Genomic DNA, 26695 nt, shown 5'->3' with positions numbered 1-26695 from the left:
TTATTGGAGGCCATATTTAGACCAGACTTGAAAGGGCTGCAGGAATTAGGATGTGCTGTGAAGTCAGGAGGTTGAGTGCCATTAGCTATGTGCTCTCAAGTTAGATATGTATGTCGAGGTTTTTTTTAAATTACTCTTTTTAAAAATACATATTTATTTGGCTGTACCAGGTCTTATTTGCAGTACGAAGGCTCTTTAGTTGCAGCTTGTGAACTGACTGCGGCATGTAGAATCTAGTTCCCTGACCAGGGGTGGAATCCCAGGCCCCTTGCATTGGGAGCGTGGCAGAGTCTTAGCCACGGGACCACCAGGGAAGTCTCTATGTCAAGGTTTTGACTCAGCAAATATTTTAAAATGATAAATTTAGATTAATCTCTAATCCTATCCCGATGGCTCAAGAATAAATAAATAACAAGCAGGTAATAATTAATTTATTGAGTATGAACTTGATTCTCCAGACCAAGTTTGCAAATTATAGTGGTGCAGTACATTTTTTTAAACTTATTTTTAATATCATATATAACTTAAGTGGTATTGTTTTTTGAGAAAGCATTTTGCAATGATATTAAAGAAAATGCCCTGCTACAATAGCTAAAATGACATCGTTTCTCTGAAGATAGTTGCAGTGATACCACTGTAAAAGGTATAGTCTTTAGGGATGAAGCATGGCATCGTTTTTATAAAACCTATCTCCCTGTCCATTAGTCTACAGCTCTATCACTTCCCCCATTATGTTCACGTAATGCTTTCAAGTGAGGTCAGCTTTTCATAAACATTTGGGCATTTTATAAACTGCTTTGTCGCTAAGTAGGCAACTGATGTTTGAATCAGTGTCTGACTATACATTAAAATAAAAAGAAAGCACATCATGTGGCAAATTAACCCCAGCCCCTTCTACATAAATTACAAGCGACTGCATATGTATTTGTTCCTTTTAAAGAATTTATATTGTGTCAGTCACATTAGGTGAGATGAGGAAATCTGAATTTCACTCTACTACCTTGTCTAGAGTTTTGAGAACCATAATTATAGAAATAGGAAAGAACCTGTGGATTATGTCATTGAACCACCCCCCTTTTGCAGAGGCAGGCACAGTAATCCACAAAATGAAATGACTTGCCTCAGTCTCCCAAGGTGTATGGGATTGATGTGTTTACTCTGCAACCTGAAGATGTTGTTGTGTTATTCCTAAAGGCCAAAGAGCCCTAGGTTTGGGAATTAGTGAGAGCAAGCCTCTATGGATGAAGGGTATAAAGTAGAATTTTATGATTTGCTTGATATGGAAGGCTCCCAGAAAGAAAGTATTAGTTGCTCAGTCATGTCTGATTCTTCGTGACCCCATGGACTCTAGCCTACCAGGGTACTTTATCCATGGGATTTCCTAGGCAAGAATACTGGAGTGGGTAGCCATTTCCTTCTCCAGGAGATCTTTCCAACTTGGGGATTGAACCCAGGTCTATCCACATGGCAAGCAGATTCTTTACTGTCCTGAACCACCTGGGAACCCCAGAAAGCTCCCTAGGTTATGCAAAATATAAAACTGGATCAAATGAGATAGCCCACAGCTATGGTGAGGTTGATGATCTGTGAGCAGAAAGCCATAAACAAAGTGGAGATGATGAATGGCTTCATCCCAAATTGGAAGCTCTGGTGAGCGTGTGGGTGGTAGGGCTTCCTATCGCCCCTGTTATAAACAGAACGTACTATCCAAGCATTTGCTAATGCACACCAGCATTAAAAATTAGATTCGTGGGGTTTTTGTTTGTATTAAGGTTTGCATTTGTTGAAATGTGTATTTCCTTTCATTCTAGTCCAGTATAGTATTTGATAGATGGGGATGGGATGAAAATGATCATCTTAATTTACAGAGCAAGTAAAACATAGATTGTGGTGGGTGCATTTTTAGCTTTTAGGAAAGCATTTTTCCCTTGCCCCAAGACTTTGGACTCTTTCTTCCCCCTTTTACGTGTACTATGACAAACATTAGTCTCATGTCTCACACATTAAGAAAACAGTCCTCTTACTGAAAACAATTGAGATGTATTCTCCCACAGCTCTGGGGACCAGAAAGTCAAAGTCAAGGTGTAGAGGGCCGCCCTCCTCCTGGAGGCTTAGGAGGAGAGTCCCTTTCTTGACTCTTCCCAATTCTCATGGCTGTCAATGCTCCCTGACTTCTGGCTGCATCATTTCCATCTCTTCCTCTGTCATATTGCTTCTTCCTCTTTGGCCAAATTGCTCTGGACCTCATTCTTAAAAGGACTTTGTCATTGAAATGAGAGGTCAGTTGGATAAGTCAGGTTAAGTGCCTCCTCTCAGAAATTCTAGTCACATTTGTTTTACTCATCTACCACCTGAAGTAATATTCACAGATTCTGGGTGTTCACAGGACATGGGCATATCTTTCAGGAGACCACCATTCAGCCCACTGTGATTATGATGTGCATAGATAATCAGTAAAAAGAATTTTTTTAAAGTCATCTTACCATAGAGAGTCATTATCTATTTGAGTCTTAAATTAAGAATTTAACTTTAGTCTGGCTAAATAGTTATTCAGAAATTTAAAATGAGGTCCAGGAACTAACTCAAAGCCAAGTTCACAGTGCACATTTCACATACATACAATAGGTGATTCTATTTAACCTTACTTACCTTTGTCCTTTCTCTTCTCCTGGTTCTGTCTTTTGTACGTCTTAATCTATCCTGGTCCTGAGTTTTAACTTACATTTTTCCTGTTTTAATGGTATCTGCTATTATGTGTGTTAAGTCACTTCAGTCATGTCTGACTCTTTACGACCCTGTGGACTGTTGCCTGGGAGGCTCCACTGTCTATGAGGATTCTCCAGGTGAGAATACTAGAATGGGTTGCCATGCCTTCCTCCTGGGAATCTTCCTGACCCAGAGATTGAACCCATGTCTCCTGCGGCTCCTGCAGGGCAGGTGGCCTTTTTACCGCTGGGAAGGCTTTATAAGCAGCCCTATATTTTCTTGGGCTCCAAAATCGCTGCAGATGGTGACTGCAGACATGAAATTAAAAGACGTTTGCTCCTTGAAAGAAAGCTATGACAAACATAGACAGCATATTAAAAAGCAGAGACGTTACTTTACTGACAAAGGTCTGTGTCATCAAAGCTATGGTTTTTCCAGTAGTCACATATCAATGTGAGAGTTGACTATAAAGAAAGTTGAGCACCAAAGAATTGATGCTTTTGAACTGTGGTGTTAGACAAGACTCCTGAGAGTCCCTTGGACTGCAAGGAGATCAAACCAGTCAATTATAAAGGAAATCAGTCCTGAATATTCATTGGAAGCACTGATGCTGAAGCTGAAGCTCCAATACTTTGGCCACCTGATGGGAAGTGCTGACTAGAAAAGACCCTGATGCTGGGAAAGATTAAAGGCAGGAGGAGAAGGAGATGACAGAGGTTGAGATGGTTGGATGGCATCACTGACTCAGTGGACATGAGTTTGAGCAAAACCTGGGAGATGGTGAAGGACAGGGAATCCGGGCATGCTGCAGCCCATGGGGTTGCTAAGAGTCAGACACAACTGAGCGACTGAACAACACCAGCAAATATCCTTCTGGAAAGAAAGAAGAGTCTACTCTGCTCTGTCTCTCCAGCCAGCTTTTCTCACTTTCTGTTTTCCTTTGACATTCCCACCACATCTGCCTCCTTCAGTTTCTGGGCCTTTCTAAACCTTGTCTCACCTTAAGATCTTACCTCCTGTTATTTCTTCTTCTGCAAATACCCTTCTGCCAGTGTTCACATCACTAGATTTCTTCTCCTTTTGGGTTTAGGTGCAATGTCACCTCCTTGGACAGGTTGTTCCAGACAACCTGGATTGCAGATGTTTTGTTGGTTCCGTCTGGGACTCCGTGTAAGTTATCAGACAGATAATCAAGAATAGACTCTAAGCAATTTTGGAGCACAGCAATGGTAAATCTCTGCATTCAAAAAAAAAAAAACCCTCAAACTTAGATTTTAGTAAATGCCTACTAATCTCTGTACTTCCTTTCTTGGCTCATGTGTAGGACAGCTCCTCTGTCTTCGCTCCAGAGAGATGTGACCTCTCCATCTTGGCTTTCAGCTTCAGTCGTTTTATTTATTTTTTGATGCAGTGGGGGTAGGAGGTGGGGTGATGCATACTGAATTAAATGGGAAGCATGCAGGTTTTTAAGAAGAGGGACAGGTTCTTAAAATAAGCAATGGTTTTATTTGCAGGGCAGGAATAGTGACACAGACATAGAGAACAGTCTTGTGGATACAGCGCGGCAATTGAGAGAGTAGCACAGAAACATATACATTCAGTTCAGTTCAGTCGCTCAGTCGTGTCCGACTCTTTTCGACCCCATGAATCGCAGCACGCCAGGCCTCCCTGTCCATCACCAACTCTGGGAGTTCACCCAAACTCACGTCCATCGAGTCAGTGATGCCATCCAGCCATCTCATCCTCTGTCATCCCCTTCTTCTCCTGCCCCCAATCCCTCCCAGCATCAGGGTTTTTTCCAATGAGTCAACTTTTTGCATGAGGTGGCCAAAGTATTGGAGTTTCAGCTTCAGCATCAGTCCTTCCAGTGAACACCCAGAAGTGATCTCCTTTAGGACAGACTGGTTGGATCTCCTTGCAGTCCAAGGGACTCTCAAGAGTCTTCTCGAACACCATAGTTCAAAGGCATCAATTCTTTGGCACTCAGCTTTCTTCACAGTCCAACTGTCACATCCATACGTGACTACTGGAAAAACCATAGCTTTGACTAAATGGACCTTTGTTGGCAAAGTAATATCTCTACTTTTGAATATGCTATCTAGGTTGGTCATAACTTTCCTTCCAAGAAGTAAGCGTCTTTTAATTTCATGGCTGCAGTCACCATCTGCAGTGATTTTGGAGCCCCCCAAAATAAAGTCTGACACTGTTTCCACTATTCCTCATCTATTTCCCATGAAAATGATGGGACCAGATACCATGATCTTAGTTTTCTGAATGTTGAGCTTTAAGCCAACTTTTCACTCTCCTCTTTCACTTTTATCAAGAGGCTTTTTAGTTCCTCTTCACTTTCTGCCATAAAGGTGGTATCATCTGCACATCTGAGGTTATTGATATTTCTCCCGGCAATCTTGATTCCAGCTTGTGTTTCTTCCAGCCCAGCATTTCTCATGATGTACTCTGCATAGAAGTTAAATAAGCAGGGTGACAATATACGGCCTTGATGTACTCCTTTTCCTATTTGGAACTAGTCTGTTGTTCCATGTCCAGTTCTAACTTTTGCTTCCTGAGAGAGTAGCACAGAAACATATACATTAGCATATGTTAAATAGACAGACAGTGGAAAGGGAGCTCAGCCTGGTGCTCTGTGACAACCTAGAAGGGTGGGAGGTTCAAGAGGGGTGGGTACTGATTAGCATTGTTGTATGGCAGAAACCAACACAACATTGTAAAGCAATTATCCTCCAATTAAAAATACATTTAAAAAATGAGCAATGGTTTGCTGCAGTGTTTATTATCTGACATTTTGTTATCTGAAACCTTTAAACGGCTACAGTATTAACCTACTTTCTGGCTGAATAGAATCTGTGGGTATCCTTTAAAAGAGAGCAAGGTAGGTATATTTAGGTGAGAGATAAAGTGATAACTTGAACTTGCTAAAAATATTATTACTTTTCTTTTCACTTTGCAAGGGATAGCAACCAAAACGTTGAACGCCTTTAAGAGAACATTATTCTCCTAATGAGAGACAAGTGGGAAAGTGGAAGTAGCTCTTCAAATCAAAATCATGTGTGTGTCTCTTCTACAAAACGACAGATGTAGGTTTTCCTTCAGATGGGAGTTTGCTCTGCTCTGCCTTGACCACAATAACTTGAAACAGTCTGCTGGCGCACAAAGCGAGGGGGTGGGTAGAGGGGCCAGGGTGTTGCTGGGAGTTGCCTTTAGGAAAGTCAAGCACATTCTTAGAGCGCTTTTTGGGGACAAGCAGCTGAAATATTTTTATAGTCAGCTAAGATAACAGGGAAGAATGAGAGTCTAGCTTTTTATAGCCCCAATGTGTCGAAAATTCAGTTTGCCCATATTTGTATACAGATCAGTACCTATTCATTTAAACTAAGTTCCAATTTGTGGCGTAGACTGTGAATATTATCCTCTCAGCCTAGTTTGTTGAGGCCTGCTAGTTTTATGGACCACTGTGAATGGTGGAATGTACCGAAACGCTGGGCATATTTAAATCCTCCAACTTTTTCTTCCAGCCTGGATCCTTTTGCTCATTGTGACCTTTTATAGTCGTACCATGAGATGCTTGGAGTGGTTGTCATGAAATCACACTCTTTGGAATATCAGGCTAAAGGCACACATGCCTCTTGTTATTTGTGGTAGGTCCCGGGCGACTGTATGATGCAATGAAGTGAATTATGGTGATGGCCAACAAGATGTCGAGCTCACAAGGTTATGACATTTCTCAGCCAGCATTCTATATTACACCTTCCAGTTATGTGTTCTAAAATATATGCCATAGCTAGACTTACAACTAGCATACCACAGGCTTCTCAAGGCAGCCTTAAAGATAACTTACTCTTTTCCCTCTTCATGTGTAGTTTTATAGAACAGTGGCACCCCAGACTATATATCACCAGGCAATGTTTTGAGAGTGGCACGAACTTTTGAAACAGAAAGAAACTATTCATAGTCAAATCCTTAACTTTTGTAGGGTGATTTTAAATTTGTTTTCTTTGACACAAAAGACTATTTAGCTTTAAAAAGATCAACCTGCCACAAAGGACTCAATGCACAGTGAATGAATTGAGGCAAAGAACTTTAGATTGTAATTTAGATTTTTGTGAAAATGCTGGAACAGGAGAATAAGTATTTTATTTCTCATTCAGAAATGGTTATAAATAGTGGCCAGTTACTGGTTGGAATAAGTCAGCAGAAGTGGTTTCTTTTATGACCAGAGAGACACAGGGTTATTGGAGTTCTATTTTGGGATTGTTGCTGTATCCACTTAGACTGGTACTGTTTTTGAAATGTTTGCGTGGAAGCTATCTCCAAGGTTTAAAAATAAATTTAAACAAAGCTAATTAAATTAATTTTAGATTTCAAAATCTACTATTGATACTAGAAATAAACACCAGCTTTGTTAAAAAAAAAATAAAGATGGTATTTTAGTAAAGGTGATAGGTAGACCTCTTTGCATGGTGGTGCAGCACCATAAAAATGACCATGGAAGCTATAACTGTGCAAAACAATCTTAATCAATGGAGAAATTACTAGTTCCATTGCCTTAAATTTTTTTTTTTTTGTCAAAACATTAAAATTCTTTTACTGTAGGTGATGTATGTATAGGGAAAGGGGAAAAAATAGTAGAGGCAATATTTACAAAGTGCCCTATGATTTAAAGTGTTAGAAACACTGAGAATTAAAGTGTTTTATTTCTTTCAGTAGAACTTAAGAGTCTCCTGAGTATTTTCACTTTCTTCTGATATACTGTATGATGTGGAGTGAGTATCTTTTCTTTGCCTTAGTGAACCTGTTAGTGAACCTTTCTAAGTTTGAATCAGGTTTCAACAACTCACCTTTGTGCTTTTGAAGTTGTGGAATATCTGAGTTCCGTTAATGTCATTTCCTTGGGACCATCTTTATCCTACATCACAACCACTTTCCAGTTTTATTTCCAGTGTTACCACTTTCTGTTTCTTTGCTGTGCCTACATTTTTTTTTTTTTTTTTGGCCATTTTGATTATACACTTCTGTAAAATGTCATGTGAGTTTGTCCTTGTGAAGTGATGAGGCAACTCAACTACCTGCTTTGCTGTCCGTGTATGAGGGAGGTTCACGAGAGAGGGGATATATGAACTGAATAACAGATATGCCAGGATCACTTGCCAACAGACTCTGAAGGAGTGATATGACTGGTTATTGGCCGTGATACACATCTGTTATTTATGTAGTGATTTGTGGACCCAGGAGATAGCAGTGAAGTTACCTAGTTAATATTGTGGCAAATGAAGTTCAGATCATGTTTTTGGGAGACTGGTATTATTTAATTAAACTGTATTAACTGAAATTCATGCATATTGTGCTAAGTCACTTCAGTCATGTCCCATTCTTTGTGACCGCATGGACTGTAGTCTGCCAGGCTTCTCTGTCCATGGGATTCTCCAGGTAAGAATATTGGAGTGGGTTGCCATGTTCTCTTCCAGGGGATCTTCCTGACCTAGGGATCGACCATACAAAATAAAGTGTGCTTCTATTCCAGTGATAAATTATTTGAGATGCTTGCTCCTTGGAAGAAAAGTTATGACCAACCTAGACAGCATATTAAAAAGCAGAGACATTACTTTACCAACAAAGGTCCGTCTATTCAAAGCTATGGTTTTTCCAGTACTCATGTATGGATGAGAGAGTTGGACTATAAAGAAAGCTGAGTGCCAAAAAATTGATGCTTTTGAACTGTGGTGTTGGAGAAGACCCTTGAGAGTCCCTTGGACTGCAAGGAGATCAAACCACCCAATTCTAAAGGAAATCAGTCCTGAATATTCACTGGGAGAACTGATGCTGAAGCTGAAACTCCAATACTTTGGCCACCTGATGCAAAGAACTGATTCATTGGAAAAGACCCTGATGCTGGGAAAGACTGAAGGCAGGAGGAGAAGGGGGCAACAGAGGACGAGATGGTTGGATGACATCACCAACATGATGGACATGAGTTTGAGTAGGCTCCGGGAAGACAGGGAAGGACAGGGAAGCCTGGCGTGCTGTAGTCCATGAGGTCGTGAAGAGTTGGATACAACTGAGCGACTGAACTGAACTGAACGGACTGAAAATCTTGGCTAGGCATGCACATTAAACTCATCCAGCAGCAAGCTGTTGTTTAGTAGAAATTCAGTTTAGAATTGAACTTGGAATTATGAAGTCTTTGACTCAACCTCAGAGTCAGCTTTGACTCTTCTTCTTACTCAGCACCTCAGTGTAGATTAGACACTTGAGGAAGCGTATTCTAGACCCTATCTTGCATGGACAGTTTTGACTTTATCTGCTCCATAGTCAGACCCTGGACATAGTTCTTGGCAGTCACCTTGGTCATTTTTTTCCAGTTCTTTTCTTTCTCCTTCAGTGTCTTACCTCTTCCTTCACTTCTGTTAACTTCCTGTGTCCTATCTCCACGTTTTACTGATTGCCTGTCTATCATAATATTACTTCATGTTTCTATCAGTTCTTTTTACCGTGATCCTAATCCAAGGGTTTTTCAAGTTGTCTTTCAGTTATTTTAATATTCTCCTATCTGACTTCTCTACTTGGTCACTCTCCTTTCCAGCTAATGCCACATGCCATCACAAGAGTAATTTTCCTGGAAAATTCTCTCCCTGAAGTCTCCAAAATGATTTACTAATTACAGAATAAAATCCAAACTCTTCATCAGACCTTTACCCATTCCCAGAGTTAAGTCTACATCTCCCAGTTTATCACCTGACCCCTCTCCCCAAGGAATCTGGGATTTCAACAACACAGGCTTTCTCATCTTCCAAATTTGCCTACCTCTGGCCTTTTCACACACCATTCTCCTGGGATGCAGTCCTTTCTGTTTTTCTGAATCCCCAGCTTCAAAGACTTATTTCAAGTGAGCTCTTCTGAAAAGTCTATTTTGACTTCCCAGAAATGACTTTTCTCTGAAATTCCATAGAATTTGCATTTTATATTTTCCAGTGTTACTTATTTGTTAATGTGTATTTTTAGTTATCATGTATTATCTAACAGCTCCAGTTAGCTTTTACTTTCTTCTGTAGTACCTAGAATGGTATTTGACAAAGTAGTAGCCATAAATCTGTTCATTCTTTCAACTAGTAATTTTTTTTTGAGCTGCAGCATTTTTCCTAAAAGCTGAGCTACATGTTAGGGGTAAAACATTGAAGTCCCTGACCTCACAGAGCTCTAGTTGAATGGGACATACAGAAACGAAGTCAGAGGATTATAATGCAGTAAGCCAAGGGGCATGATGAACAGTGAATGAGAGCCCATGGAGGCACAGAGGAGAGGCCCAAACCTAGATGAGGGGCAACTGGAAATGCTTCCAGGAAGTGAGGTTTAAGCAGAATCTAAAAGGTGAGTAGAAGTTAGGTGGGCAAACGGGGAGGGTGTTGGGAAGCAAATGGAAAGAGTGTTCCAGGCCAAGGATGCAGGGTAGATAAAACATGAGGAGGGGTGAGAGAGCCCTGTCCACTCAGGAATCAAATTCAAAGTAGCTGAATTGTAGGAAATGATGTTTAGAGAAAATAGGATCTCTATGATGAGAAAGATGTGGGCATATTTGATAAATGTTTAGAAGGCAGGGCCTGGAGAACTGGATATTTGAGTGGTTTGAGAGGACCCTCAGATTTCTATTAAGCATCCCTCAGTGAATGGGGGATGTTAGGGGGAAGATGATCCTGTTCCAAGTGGGACATTGTAAGTTTGAGATGTCTATAGAAGATGTACAGGATGTAGACAGTGTGGAGCGCAGAAGAAAGCTTTGGCTCAGAAATATGGTTTTGAGTGACATCATCATATGGTAGGATGAAATCAGAAAGTGTAGGGTTAGTGAAGCAGAAGATTTTGAGACCAAATCTTGAAGCACATCTGTGTTTAAAGGATAAGGAAAGAGTGGAGTTTGCAAAGAATAGCAAGAGACAGTAGACAAAGGGGAAAGAGCAAACTAGGTGGGTGAGATGTCACAGAAGCTAAGGGAAGACTGAAATCCAACCAATGGATTTAGCAATGTGGAGACCATTAGTGACCTGAGTAAGAGGAGTTTCAGTGTAGGAGAGGTATGGGAAAAGGGAACACACACAAAGAAGGGAATACAACTTGGTGCTGGCTAGCTAGTAGTGAGCAGAGAAGTGAGCAGATAATTCTTTTGCAAAGTTTGGTCATGGAGGAGAGGATTGAAGCAGAGTAGAAGCTGAAAGAGAATGGAGTTGAGAGACTTATTTTTTAAGCTGCTGGAAATATGCTCAGTTTAAAGGCTGACAGGAAGAATTCATTAGTCGTAAAGAGGTTGGCCATAAGCTGAATTTAGCCAGAATTTAAAACTCTTCATAAAATTCTTCACCCAGACACATCCTTTTACCTTTTGGTATTCTAAATAAATTCCCAACTATTAATCACTCTGCTACTCCTAGGTTTCACTGTGGTCTTGTTATCCTAATGGGATTGCAAATTCCTGTGAAGTGGGATTCAAACTATTCTACTCCCTTATTCTGGGTAGAGCTTAGTTCAGTTCCTTATGTAGAGAAAATTCTCAACAAATATTATTTTTAGCACTCTCATTTGTTTATTCTTGGAAGAAATATTTAATGTCCAGTATGCGCTGGACATTATTTTAGTTGCTGAGGATATAAAGGTCATTAAACCAGGCATTTCTTTCCCCCAAGGAGTTTATAATCTAGAAAGACAGTAAATAGTAATAGGAAAACAAAGTAAGTACAGAATGTAAGAGATATCCTAAGTAACTATGTATATTTACATATATGTATTTTTTCCCCCATGAATTCTTTCCAGCATTGTGGATGAACAACCACAAGCAATTGGAGAGCTAAATGACTTACTTAAGGTGGAAAGAGAAAGATAGGAAAAAAAAAAAAGTATTTTTCTCCCAGTGTAGGTTCTCCTTTGTTAACCATTTCTAAAGTCATTGGTAATATGATGGCTGTGCTTTGGGAGTGTTATATTGATTGATTGTTACTTAGCTTTTGAGAAACTAACCAACTCTTCACATTTTCTCTTTCCCATTATAGTAATTTGCCATCTTCCATGTATGAATGGAGGCCAGTGCAGTTCGAGGGACAAATGCCAGTGCCCTCCAAATTTCACAGGGAAGCTCTGTCAGATCCCAGTCCACGGGGCCAGCCTGCCTAAAGTGTATCAGCATTCCCAGCAGTCAGGCAAGGCGTTGGGAACACATGTTGTCCACTCGACACATACTTTGCCTCTGACCATGACCAGCCAGCAAGGAGTAAAAGGTAGGCTGACTATTTTTTGATTTTGCCTATTCGTCAGAACTCTGTTAACATGCCAGACCTATATATGCAGAAGCCCAGTGCCTGCGGGGTTGGCACTGGAACAGAATATGGGCCCCGTTAGATGGCGACAGTGCTTTCTCAGCCATAGAGAATGGTACCTAGGAAATGAGAAAATGGAGCCCATCTTTCTCTGGTGACATAGGACCAAGAGCTAATAAACGTACACCGTGCTCTTCTGGCAGGACCTGGGAAAGGGGAAGATGAACAGGATGGTGTTCTGACTCTGATGGTCATTAATCATCTAGCAGTACCTGCTGTTGAATACCAAGTCTATTTTGTAGTCAAAGAGCACTTGGTTTTAGTTCTAAACAATCTGTAACCTCCCTGGGCTTCAGTTTATTCATCTGTAGAGGAAGATAAACTAGGTCAGTTGGAGCTCAAATTCTGTGACTAATTCATTCTTTTCAACCTGGCACCTCTCACACATGCACAATTTTTAAAAAAGGGGTCAGAGCAGTGTTACTGGCTTATATTCTTTAAAACCTGAATCTTAGAATCAGAAGATAAAATTCTGTGTGAAACCTGCAGAGAAAGAAAATACTGATATAAAATGTCACACTTAAATATTTTGTGTGTGTGAAAAGAAGCACAAAAGTATGTACACACCAGGTTTAAGGGTAAGAGAACTATGTTTTCTGAAATTGTGTTATAAATCCTATAGTCTCTCTGATGAAAACTTTGTGAGAAATTAGAAAATAATCTAACTTTTGAGTCTTAATTACTTTTGTTCGATAAAATGCATGACCACAAGTAGCACAAATTTCATAGTTTTTTGGCTCTTCTGAAAAAAATGTTTCATGAATCCATTATTCTGAGACATTTAAATTTTGCTTTGTAAAAGTAGTTTTATTCTTTAAGGTATATAAATTCAGGTTTAATTTTTTAGTGTCCCCTTTTACTCTCAAGAGTTTTAATGGCTGTGCAGCAAAACTAGATCCACACTATAAATCTTTTATTTATCCTATGTATAATATATATGTGGGCTTTCCTGGTGGCTTCGCGGTAAAGAGAATCTGCCTGCAATGCAGGAGATATGGGTTTGATTCCTGGGTGGGAAGATCCCCTGGAGAAGGGAATGGCTACCCACTCCAGTATTCTTGCCTAGGAAATCCCATGGACAGAGGACCTGGTGGGCTACAGTCCATGGGATCACAAAAGAGTTTGCACGACTTAAACAACAAAACAACAGCATAATATATATGTACTTAAGTATATGTGTATGTATAAAACTTAGTTTCATGCTGATGAGCATGAAAATTTACTTTCATCATGACATGCATGTTAATTATTTACAGCTGATAAGTTTTCCTCCCGATCTGTTTTAGTGAAATTTCCTCCTAACATAGTCAATATCCATGTGAAGCACCCTCCCGAGGCCTCGGTTCAGATACATCAGGTTTCAAGAGTTGATGGCCCAACAGGTCAGAAGGTTAAAGAAGCTCAACCGGGCCAGTCCCAAGCCCCTTACCAAGGCCTTCCTGTCCAGAAGACCCAGACGGTCCATTCCTCATACCAGCAAGTCATTCCTCACGTGTATCCGGTGGCTGCTAAGACCCAGCTGGGCCGGTGCTTCCAGGAAACCATTGGGTCACAGGTGAGCAGCACTGCCCAGCCCATTTTAGTGATGTGTTCTAGATAGTCTCTTTTAATAAGACAGCCTTGATGAAATGAGGTTTTTGTAGAAGGAATTGGCAACCTGTGGGCCTGTTACTATAAATAAAGATCTATTGGATACAGCCAGATCCATCATTTACATACTGTCTATGTCTGCTTTCATGCTACTGACAGAAGGATTGTATACTTTCAGTGAGGTCATATGATCTGAAATGCCTAAAATATGGTCTGCAAAGACTTCCAGAAAGAGTTTGCCAACCTCTGACATATAAGATACTGTAAGCATTGTAAGATATTTGGAAGTACCTCTAAGATAATAGTATGTGTTGAACTTCCAGAAATGCTGTAAGATGTCCATGATTGCCCGTTGGTAGTTTTTCAGTTACAGTAATCTGTGAATAAGCATGTGCCAGACATGAGATTTGGTACATGAGATATATTCTACAGAGATGTTTGAAAATTTTCATGCCTTTTTGCAATAGTTTGCTGGTTAATGGATATAGTCGTTTTGAATCCATCAGACAATAATAATTTGTCATCTTTTATTTTCTTATAAAATTATATAACTAGAATAGCAGTGTATAAGTTGTTTGAAGTATATTTTAAATATTGCATTTATGTGTAACTGTAGGCCTATATATTGTTAAGTGAGAGGGAAGTTGAATTTTCTTTAAAACTCATCATTGAATGTGCATGGTAAAAGCAACAGAAAATTACTGGTTCCTCTGCCACAGTTACTTGGTGCTTCCTTCTTTGGAATTAGGTGATAATGACATAGCTTTGTTCTGTGGTTCTTCTCCTGTCACTTATTATGGTTTTAACCCCCTGTGAGAAGAATAGGTGAGATCTGTTTATCTACTGTTACCTGAATCTTCAAAAAATGATGTGTGTCTGTGTGTGTGATATATGTTGATAATAGAACGAGTCATTCTCGCTTTTGAACCTGGAGAACACTTTTAGGTGCCGGGCAACTCTATGGTTAGGTCATCTCCTTTCTTTTCGTTGTTTGGTTGCTATCGTGTCCAAGTCTTTTGCGACCCCATGGACTGTAGCCTACTGGCTCCTCTGTCCCTGGGATTTCTCGGGGAGGAATATTGAGGTAGGTTGTCATTTTCTTCTCCAAGGGATCTTCCTGACCCAGGGATTGACCCTGTGTCTCCTGCGTTGGTAGGGTTTCTTTACCACTGAGCAACCAGGGAAACCCTTTTCTCCTAAAGGAAGAAGCAAAATTGGTTTGTAGACCAGAATGGAAAGAAGAGCCATGTAGAGTTTTAAAACCTTGGTTAGAGCCATGGGCTCAGCACTTGGTGGCAAGGAACCAGCTTCCTTATTTGTAAAGTGGAGACAAGAGTATGGGGCTTGGTCAGAATTAGACTAGGCAAAGTGACATGCTCTGCAAATGTTACAGAACTATAAAAATACTCGCTTAGAAAATGCTTACCTATTGAGAGAGTCAAACGTAAAAATAGAGCAGGTGATTGCTTTTGTCATGTAACTTCACTAAGGCAGGGAAGGTTTAATCTCCCACTCAACCTTGGTCTGCCTGTAGAGCCTGAAATGCCTGCTGAAAGGGGGGCTTTTTCTTCCTCAGTTGAAGACCAGGTTTAAACATGCTTTTTGCAGAAGGAATATCATCAAGTTACATTTAGCTTAGAAGTAAAGACTGGATTACTGTGTCAAAGGCAAGTTTTTACAGGGGCAGTGGGGCTGAAGTAAGCCTCATGCACTGCACAATTTGCCCCAGAAAAGCCTTGGAGGAGGAGGATGAATTTGGTGTCATTTGCATTGTTTAGTCATTTCAGCTTAGGTCGATCATGAGGAAAAAGCACGTCCTTTTAAAATTCTGTGCCCAGTATCTTTCTCCTTAGTTTCCAAATTGGAACACAGATGGTAAAAAGCAAGAAAATGAGATGTCAACAGACCGTGTTATTCTTGTACATGTAATTGTAGGCAGACACTTGCTCACTGGAAAGAATATAAACAAATTATTTACTTTTAGGCCTAAGGTGGATTATACAATTCACATGAATAGTTGGTGGAATTATCCAAATAATTCAGACTCATTGGAATACATTTTTGCCTTATCTGGATATTTCTCTGACTTCTGATCTAAATGATCCAGACAGTGATCTCAATGCTTAATTCATTTTGCATGTGTAGTCAGTAATACACAGCTTCAAAATATTCTCAGAATACATTTTTTTTCCTATTGGTGAGAAATGTTGAATGCCTATGATTGTCCAATTTGTGCAATTAAGATGATCCAGGCATTAAAAAATTACTGACAAAATAGTCAATAGTATATAAGATGTATGCTACAGAGGTGTTTGGAAATATTTGTGTTTTCTTGCTATGGTTGGTTTGCAAATACAGCTACAGAGGGAGGTATAAGTGGATTTTAAATGAATGACAGAAAACCCTAACGAGTACTTAAACTTTTATTATTTATTTTAAATAAATACTGGTGTTTTGCTCAGTAGCAAGATTCTTATTCACTGTAGATTACACCTACTGAGAACTTAATGTCATAATCAGTAAGCACCTATGCTTATGTATTGCCAATAGAAGTCATATGCAACATTTGGTAAAAATACTCTTGTTTCTGTAGCACATTCTAAAAATGAAGCAGTAAACTTGAGGTTGAAAATACAACATGAACTGTGATCAGTGTATTCGAATGCATGAGACTTTCACAATAGAATTTCGGGACCTGCTTGGATAGTGGAGGAAAATGGATGATTGGTTAGGAAACTAAGCTCACAGAGAAGAGGGGAGAAATTAAACAGAGGAGAGAGAACACTGTAAGAAACAGGTAAGAAAGAAGCATCAGAAGAGATCAGAGAAGTAAACTAGAGTTCCTGGAAGATGTTGGTACAGATATAAAGTCTTTTAAACCTTAGGTTTAAGGCAAAATAAGTGACTTGGTGTCAAAGTAAAACTAGCATGATGCCCCTTTGATCAAGTGATCAAATTCAGAATCATTAAAAGCAGGACAAGTGACATTATGTGCCTCCTGATGGGCTACAGTATGAAATGTACAGCAACACCTTAAAAGGATTCTTGCCAGAAATACATAGCAGAATCTAATTGAGCCTTTACACCTAACCTCTAGCTTACAGGGAATACTGAAGGTGAAGAAACAAGCCAAAACGATCACATCAAAAAGATTGATAAATTGTTGCTTGGTTTCTTTGAAACATTCATATCATTAAACACACACACACACCCACACACACACCCACCCCCTCACCCTCACAGGGAATACTGAAGGAGAAGAAACAAGCCAAAACTATCACATCAAAAGATTGATAAATTGTTGCTTGGTTTCTTTAAAACATTCATATCATTAAACACATTTCCCCAGAAAGACACACACACACATACTGACTTCCCCAGAAAGAGACTAGAGAGATAACAGCACATCTAATGTATGAACCTTAATCATGGTTAAAAAAAAAATATCAACACCCAGCTCTGAAAGACATTTAAAGAACAATTGAGGATGTTTAAATATAGACTGGATATTAGATAGTATTTTGGAACTATTCTTTTCTTAGCTATGATAATGGTATTAGAGGTATGTAGGGCAGTGTCCTTACTCTAGAGTGAGGAATGCCGTGATGTCTGTAATTTACTTTTAAATGCCCTTTATACACAAATATAGCAAAATTGTAACAGCTATTGATTCAGAGGTAGAAATACAAGTGATTACTGTTTTTATTCTTTGAATTATCTCAGCATATTTGAAAATTCCTTATAAAAAAAAGAAAATGTGAACATTTTCTTGACTTATAAATAGAATAATATAATTTTAAGATGAATTTAAAAGCCCTATGTTTAGTACATTTAATGAATATCTAGAAAATTTTAAAAGTTGCAACTTTTGAATAAGATGGAAGTAGATATGGACATGGTAGACATGAGGAAGCCAGGGAGGAGAAGCTGGCCTTGGTCCAGTTGTGAAATGATCAGAGTTCAATCTAAGAAGTCAACTTGAAGATAAAGAGTTGAATGCAGAGGCTTTTGTGAAGGATCCAGCATCAGGATTTGATTATGGGCTGTTGTGAAGAAAAACATGGTGATGAGCTGGACTATTCTGAACTTACTGGCTTCAGAAATCAGATAAATGTGCTGTCTGATTGATTAATTGACAATCCTCCCTGCAAGGGGAGGATTATGAGGTAAAGATGAGTAGCTACATCTTTGTTTTAACCAGTTCCATCTTTGATTGATGTCAAGAATCAGGTATTCTTGAATATCAGTCAGGGAATCCAATGCTGTTTTAGAGATGAAGTGAGAGAGGATTAACGGAGAAAATTCAGTGGTTAGCAAATAGACCTAGTGATGATAAATAATACAGATTTTTTGGACTTGTCTTAATATTATAAAGTGGAAAGAATAGGAATAATGTGATTAGAAATATCTAAAATGTTTTTTACCTTGATGGAGAGTGTCAAGATAAAGGGGAACATACCTTTCTATTGTGATGTTTCATCTTTCAGAGTCCTAAAAAATAATTTATTCTTAAGATTATATATACTGTTGATTTCTATGTGAATCAGGCTGGGTACAGGAATCACTAAATTCACCTTGAAGTATTAAGAGAACAGAAATTAATAGAACATATAGGGTGATCAGGGCTTCCCCAGTAGCTCAGCTAGTAAAGAATCCACCTGCAATGCAGGAGACCCTGTTCAATTCTTGGATTGTGAAGATCCCCAGGGGAAGGGATAGGCTACCCATTCTAGTATTCTTGGGCTTCCCTGGTGGCTCAGACAGTAAAGAATCTGCTTAAAATGTGGGAGACCTGGGTTTGATCCCTGGGTTGGGAAGATCCCATGGAGAAGGGCATGGCAACCCACTCCAGTATTCTTGCCTGGAGAATACCCATGGACAGAGGTGCCTGGCAGGCTGCAGTTAGTGGGGTTGCAAAGAGTTGGATACAACTGAGCAACTAAGCACAGGATGGCCAAGAGAAATCGGTTTCTTGAATGTAAATCAAGTTTGAAGTATACTACAATAAATAAAAGATAGCTAATAATAACCTACTGTATTGCACAGGGAGCTTTATTCAGTGTTCCATAATGAACCTATATGGGAATGGAGTCTGGAAGAGAGTGGACGTATGTATATGTATGGCTGATTCCCTTTTCTGTACAGCAGAAACTAACACAATATTGAAAATCAATTAGAAAGATGGTAACAATAACCCTGTGTATGAGACAGCAAAAGAAACACTGATGTATAGATCAGTCTTATGGACTCTGTGGGAGAGGGAGAGGGTGGGCAGATTTGGGAGAATGGCATTGAAACATGTATAATATCATGTATGAAATGAGTCGCCAGTCCAGGTTCGATGCACGGTACTGGACGCTTGGGGCTGGTGCACTAGGACGACCCAGAGGGAGGGTATGGGGAGGGAGGAGGGAGGAGGGTTCAGGATGGGGAGCATGGGTATACCTGGGGCAGATTCATTTCGATGTTTGGCAAAACTAATACAATATTGTAAAGTTTAAAAATAAAATAAAATTAAAAAAAAAAGAAAATCAATTATACTCCAATAAAAAATTAAATAAATCAAGTTTAAATAGTTGAAAAGTCATAATTTTGGCAAAGATAGGTATCAGTGTTGCCTACAGTAAGCACTGGTACTCCATAAATATTTGAAAATATTTCTGATATTTTGCTCAATAGATTAAATTAGAATTACATTTCTAGTGGTTATAGTTATTTCAACATTTCCAGCAAGTTTGCATCTCTAATGTGTGCTTAGTCACTCAGTCATGTCCAACTCTTTGCAACCCCATGGACTGTAGCCTGCTAGGCTCCTCTGATCATGAGGATTCTCCAGGCAAGAATACTGGAGAAGCCAAATTTCATAAAACGTCCCTCAAATCTATTTTTGCACCATAAGGTCATTGAATGGGTACACTTTTTCCATTGTTCAAGGGTGTCCTTTAGTCTAAATGGATTTTCTTAACAGTGACCCAAGTTGGAGACTTATTTGGCATCCAGAGTTTTTGATTGTTTCAAACATGTTTTATGTATTGCCCAATTACTGGAAATAAACATTTACAGTGACCTAATGATAAGATGATGCTGTGAAAGTGCTGCACTCAATATGCCAACAAATTTGGAAAACTCAGCAGTGGCCACAGGACTGGAAAAGGTCAGTTTTCATTCCAATCCCAAAGAAAGGCAATGCCAAAGAATGCTCAAACTACCGTACAATTGCACTCATCTCACATGCTAGTAAAGTAATGCTCAAAATTCTCCAAGCCAGGCTTCAGCAATACGTGAACCGTGAACTTCCTGATGTTCAAGCTGGTTTTAGCAAAGGCAGAGGAACCAGAGGTCAAATTGCCAACATCCGCTGGATCATGGAAAAAGCAAGAGAGTTCCAGAAAAATATCTATTTCTGCTTTATTGACTATGCCAAAGCCTTTGACTGTGTGGATTACAATAAACTGTGGAAAATTCTGAAAGAGATGGGAATACCAGACCACCTGACCTGCCTCTTGAGAAACCTGTATGCAGATCAGGAAGCAACAGTTAGAACTGGACATGGAACAACAGACTGGTTCCAAAAAGGAAAAGGAGTACGTCAAGGCTGTATATTGTCACCCTGTTTATTGAACTTATATGCAGAGTACATCATGAGAAACGCTGGATTGGAAGAAGGACAAGCTGGAATCAAGATTGCCGGGAGAAATATCAATCACCTCAGATATGCAGATGACACCACCCTTATGGCAGAAAGTGAAGAGGAACTCAAAAGCCTCTTGATGAAAGTGAAAGTGGAGAGTGAAAAAGTTGGCTTAAAGCTCAACATTCAGAAAACGAAGATCATGGCATCCGGTCCCATCACTTCATGGGAAATAGATGGGGAAACAGTGGAAACAGTGTCAGACTTTATTTTTTGGGGGCTCCAAAATCACTGCAGATGGTGACTGCAGCCATGAGATTAAAAGACGCTTACTCCTTGGAAGGAAAGTTATGACCAACCTAGATAGCATATTGAAAAGCAGAGACATTACTTTGCCAACAAAGGTTCGTCTAGTCAAGGCTATGGTTTTTCCAGTAGTCATATATGGATGTGAGAGTTGGACTGTGAAGAAGGCTGAGTGCTGAAGAATTGATGCTTTTGAACTGTGGTGTTGGAGAAGACTCTTGAGAGTCCCTTGGACTGCAAGGAGACCAACCAGTCCATTCTGAAGGAGATCAGCCCTGGGATTTCTTTGGAAGGAATGATGCTGAAGCTGAAACTCCAGTACTTTGGCCACCTCATGCGAAGAGTTGACTCATTGGAAAAGACTCTGATGCTGGGAGGGATTGGGGGCAGGAGGAGAAGGGGATGACAGAGGATGAGATGGCTGGATGGCATCACCGACTCGATGGACGTGAGTCTGAGTGAACTCTGGGAGTTGGTGATAGACAGGGAGGCCAGGCGTGCTGCGATTCATGGGGTTGCAAAGAGTCAGACACGACTGAGTGACTGAACTGAACCGAACTGAATGATGCCAGATGGTATGAAAAGACCTTGTGAGAGATGGACGGTTGGGAGTCCGGCTTCCATGCCGGGTGTGCCACTGCCGCTTTGTGAAATCATGTGTTTTTTGTTCATTGTGGGAACGTGCCCCTTAATTAGACAGTCGTACAAGATGAGACAAAAATTCAAGAGCCTCAAGACTTTCCTGTTGCAAGTGCCAAAAGAGTAGCACACTGCACGTATGAATGCTTGCGTTAATGAGGACAGAAATACCAGAAAACCTGAAGTAGATGTAAGCGGAAGAGAGAGGATGTTTTTAGTACAGCACTCTAGCACAGATAATCAAATAACACTCAAACTCACTTTCATAGTTGGCAACCGTAAAATCCCCATATTGTTGGGGAAAAAAGCTCCATGGGTACAAGACGTACAAACTATAAGGTGTAAAATAAGTTATAAGGATATGTTGTACAACATGGTGAATGTAGCCAATATTTTACAATAATTATAAATGGAGCATAAACTTGAAAAATCGTGAATCACTATACGGTATACTTGTAACTTACATAATATTGTATAGCAACTGTATTTCAATTAAAATAAGGAAAGTTTAATTTTAAAAACCATAAACACTGTAAATTCTATAGAAGAAAGTAAGCTTTTATGTGTATTAGGAAGAAAAGGACCACTTCTTGATGTGAAATCCTGGTATCACTGAAAAAAATCTTTCTTTCCTTTAATTGCTGGTCATATAAATAATAAGCCCTCGGGCAAAAATTAAACAGTTTGAGATCCCCTTAGAGGTTCTAGAAGTTGGACAGGAAAATAGAAACGATGGACCTTTGGAGAAAGAGATTCTTTAACTGAAGATTGGTCTTTTTGGCAGATAAATTCAGTAACATTCTCATGTTCTAAACCACAACACTGGGATACGCACATACTTCTGAAGGACCAGATTCACTTGCTTTTCTTATAAAAGAAAAGAAAGCTTAAAAAAAAAAAGCATTATGGAGAAACTAGCATGAAAGTGTGAGCTCACTGAAGTGGGAAAGTATATTAACTTCATGGCTGAAAGTACTTTTTTAAAAAGTCTCAGGACTTTGAAGAAAAATATTTCCTTGTTTCTACCACATAGAAGCCAATGAAAAAATAGAGCTGTCTGTTGACTCTACAGCAGAAAAAACAGAGATGGGTAAGTAGAGATGTATTGGGTTGGCCAAAAAGCTTGTTTGGGTTTTTCCATAAGCCTCTTAGGTGGCATGAGTGGTGAAGAGCCTGCCTATCAATGCAAGAGATATAAAAGACACGGGTTCAATCCCTGGGTTGGGAAGATTCCCTGGAGAAAGGTATAGCAACCCACTCCAGTATTTTTGCCTAGAGAATCCCATGGACAGAGGAGCCCAGTGGGATACAGTCTATAGGGTCACAAAGAGTCAGACATGACTGAAGCAACTTAGCATAGCACATATAAGATGTTACGGAAAAACCCAGACAAATTTTTGGCCAGCCCAGTAGACATACTGATGGGCTTCAGACTTTGAAAGTCTCTTCTCATTGATGAGAAAGGAATTTAGTGCTCAATTAAGGGATCTAGGACATGAAATTCTGCTTAGAAACCTCTTCTTTGATTTCTTCAGACTCTCCTCTGCACTGATGATGAGCATTACTGGGGTGAGGCCTGAAGTGAGGATGAAATACTAATTTTATCCTGATAGGAGGATGGTGCCAGAATGGTTGTAACACTTTCACACTGGTTAATTCCATAATTGAGTCCATAACTTACATAAATAGATGAGAAGTTTCAAAAAGGAACAACTATTAATATAAAGCATTTTACTGTAGACTTCCGGCCTCTTGCTTCTGTGTTATCCTTATGTGGTGAGGTGGACGGAGGTAGCCAGGCTGGGTCAACAGCGGGGGCAGGTGTGTATGCGGTCCTCTTCCCCACTTCCCCAGGCTTTTGGGGTCAGGGCTCTCCTGGGTGAACTTGACCTTCTTGCAGAGGTGCTGCTGGGCAGTGATGAGGGAAAGTAGAGCCAGAGTTACCAAATATCTCTGCTTTCTCCAGAAGCAGAGAGCCCCGTGAGAGTGTGTTGGTTGCATTTACTGCAGTTTGGCCTCCTTCAGGTGGAATAAATCATAGCCACCAGACACTTCCTATGCCATCTGAGATTTGCTTCAGTGTCATACTCCAGTAGCCCTTTGGCATAATCTAAGCAATGCTTAACTGACTGGTAGGGAGTCTGGTTGTCCCCAGTGGCTCTGAAATGCTCATCTTTGCCAGACCTTACCTATGTCAACAGCAGAGTGTCACCAAAGGTGTCATATACACGACACCTCGCGCGAGAGGTCCTGGACCTTGCAGTGTCACCTGCTTTTGCTCTGGCCACCTCTGCCAGATGGACTTCAGGCAGGAGCCGTCTTCTTGGAGTCAAAAAGATCAATAGAGTCAGGGATATGATCCAAAGGGGAAACACACACTGCATGTGAAAGAGAACATGTCTCCATGTCACTGGGCTTCTGCCAACGGCAGGAAGAACTGCTGGTTTTACTTGGATTGAGAATGTAGGACTGAGACATTAGGATAATCAAAATATAGATTGTTAGAACTGAAGTAGAGTAATTCAGAGAATGGGTGATGACCCAGACGTTACCTTTCTTACTGCCTAGCATCCCGTCTTTACCCTGGCAATGCCTTCTGGGCACCAGAAGGGCTGTCAGTTTTGAGTGTTTACTCACCCTGACTTGTTTGATAGACAAGCGTGTTTATGCTTCTTCAGTCCACTCAGGTGGTTTTCATTTTATCGGTAGTGAAAATGCCTTTATCATGACATAGAATATCAGATTTCCATATTTTATATCTCTAGGGCTCACTGAAATAATATACCTATTTTAATTAGACTCTTGTTTTTGCAGAGGAGTAGGCATTGAAAATAATCATGGGGCAGTTCCGAGTAGATGCATGTTATTTCACTTCTGATATCGGCAAAGTGGTAAGGTTTTGTGGTCATTTGAAGACGACAATTCTGAGCATGTTGGAAGTGGTTTTAAGAGATCATGGCTTGAACTGATGGCTGGTTTAGGCTCTTGTACATTACAGAAATGTTTGAAGAGTCACAGCTGGCATGTCTAGGGTCTGATGTTGCTTCTTGGCTTTGTCTGCATTGACCCCTTGGAATTGAGATGCTAAAATGAAGTGGAAACAGTGTCAGACTTTATTTTTCTGGGCTCCAAAATCACTGCAGATGGTGACTGCAGCCATGAAATTAAAAGACGCTTACTCCTTGGAAGAAAAGTTATGACCAACCTAGACAGCATATTCAAAAGCAGAGATATTACTTGGCCAACAAAGGTTCGTCTAGTCAAGGCTATGGTTTTTCCAGTGGTCGTGTATGGATGTGAGAGTTGGACTGTGAAGAAGGCTGAACGCTGAAGAATTGATGCTTTTGAACTGTGGTGTTGGAGAAGACTCTTGAGAGTCCCTTGGACTGCAAGGAGATCCAACCAGTCCATTCTGAAGGAGATCAGCCCTGGGTGTTCACTGGAAGGAATGATGCTAAAGCTGAAACTCCAGTACTTTGGCCACCTCATGTGAAGGAAGAGTTGACTCACTGGAAAAGACTCTGATGCTGGGAGAGATTGGGGGCAGGGGGAAGAGGGGATGACAGAGGATGAGATGGCTGGATGTCATCACCAACTCGACGGAAGTGAGTTTGGGTGAACTCCGGGAGATGGTGTTGGACAGGGAGGCCTGGCGTGCTGCGATTCATGGGGTCGCAAAGAGTTGGACACGACTGAGCAACTGAACTGAACTAAACTGAAAATGAAGTGGAATCATCTGACTTACTAAAAGCACAAACATAAGCCACAACCCAATCCTTCAGAACCCGATTCATAAATTTTAGTGAGAAAAAAAAACAGCATTGCCCTTTGTTGAAAGATATCAAAAGGATTCCCGACTTTGCTCTGCACCTTCCCCCACAATAATGGTAACATTATTTTCTTATCCTTCCAGTTTTTCTCCCTTTTTCTTTTTTCATATATAAAAGAATTTATATATGAAATTGGATGTTGTTTCAATGAGCTCATTCTTTGAGACTGTGCAATTTACTGTAGTAACACTGCTGTTTGCAGTTAGGAAATTGATTTTGAAGGAAGTGTTTCAGAACCTGTTAATGAGCTTCACATGAAAATGTCTGTTTTTCTGTCCACCCATTTACTGTATTCTCAGTGAATTCAAAAGCGTCCAGTGCTCTCAGGTCAGCCCCTTGATGAACAGGGATTTGCCACCATTGAGGATATTTCAAATAGTGTAACATCAGCCCTGCATTTTGAAATCCAGACAGAGGAGTTCTAAGTATTTTGAACAAAGAGCACTGCTCTCAAGATGGTACTTTGAAGAGGACTACTTTAGAGTGTGCAAGCTTTGACGGAGTTAGGAAAATGGTCTAACGGTCTGTGGCTTTGGGGCAGGCATTTTAATGAGGCAGTGTATTTTTAAAAAATATTTGATAGAGAGCATTCACATTTATGGCCTTAGTTGACCTTCAAAACAACTTCAAAAAACAAGGAGAAGTGGGTATTCTTGTCTCCCATTTACTTAAATGAACCTTGAGGTTCAGAGAGGTGAGGGGACTAGCTTATATTAGTATTTCCAAGACAATCGCTCTTTTTCCATTTTGGCAAATTCACCATGTCCCTGGCCCTTGGTTTCTTTATTTTTCAAATAACTGGTTTGGCTGAGAAGACTACCAAGGCTCCTTTTAGCCATGCAGTGCTCTGACTGTGATGATTTTGACATCTTTCTTCTTTTCCACAGCTTCAGATGCCACTTATACTTACTCATAGTATCAATGGACAAAGCAAACTGTACAAACATCAAAGACAGTCAGTACCCAGAATCATCTTTCAAATCTATCCCGCTTGAGAGACTCAAGTGTTGGCTCCTCCAAAAAGCCTTGCAGTCCTCCTTCAATGCACATTGATCCCTCCTCCCTAACCTTTTACTGCATGTGAAATCCAATCAGACCATTTCAAAGTTAATTGTCCTAAAGTTGATTTTTATACCTCTCCTCTCTCCCCCACAGACTAGTGCTTTTCATGAGGACAGGGCCACTTATGAACTGAGCTCATTACTAGGCACACATGAGTCATCAGCAAATATATTAGTATTAGAGTAGGCAAGGTTTACTGTAGTCCCAAATCCTGCAAAAGCTTACACTTTGTACACACTCGATGTCTCACAGGTGAGCCAGGGACTCAGGCCAACGGTGATCTCCACGGCTCTGCTGCTGTGCTGTGTGGAATGCACGGCCTCTCACTTCCTGCGGCAAGGAAGACTCATAGGTTGGAGTCTTAACCCCCAATGTGCCTGTAATTGGAGATCGTCTGTAAGGAAGTAATTAAGAGTAAATGAGGTCATAGGGTGAGGCCCTGATACAACAGGATTAGTGTTTTTTGTAACCAGAGAGCTCCATCTCTTTGCCAGGTGAGGGCATGGCAGGATGGCAGCCTCCTGCAAGCCAGGGAGAGAGTCCTCACCAGAACT

The 26695-nt window shown here is 40.2% G+C and overlaps 1 protein-coding gene across 27 annotated transcripts in view; it reads left to right on the top strand.

Annotated features, from left to right (window-relative positions):
* LTBP1 (latent transforming growth factor beta binding protein 1) overlaps positions 1–26695 on the top strand; it is a 460290-nt gene that overhangs the window by 227179 nt on the left and 206416 nt on the right. For all 27 annotated transcript variants that reach the window (XM_086327488.1, XM_086327485.1, XM_086327484.1 and 24 more), the window contains 2 exons: positions 11760–11984; positions 13370–13638. In XM_086327488.1, the coding sequence (XP_086183614.1) occupies positions 11760–11984; positions 13370–13638 (494 nt within the window). The remainder of the gene's footprint in view (positions 1–11759; positions 11985–13369; positions 13639–26695) is intronic.

This window comes from Bos grunniens, chromosome 11 (genome assembly GCF_055505025.1).
Source record: "Bos grunniens cultivar Pamir isolate PY7600 chromosome 11, Bosgru_T2T1.0, whole genome shotgun sequence".
Lineage (NCBI taxonomy): Eukaryota > Metazoa > Chordata > Mammalia > Artiodactyla > Bovidae > Bos > Bos grunniens.
Note: the sequence above shows the minus strand (reverse complement) of the source record. Positions and strands in the feature narration are given on the sequence as shown.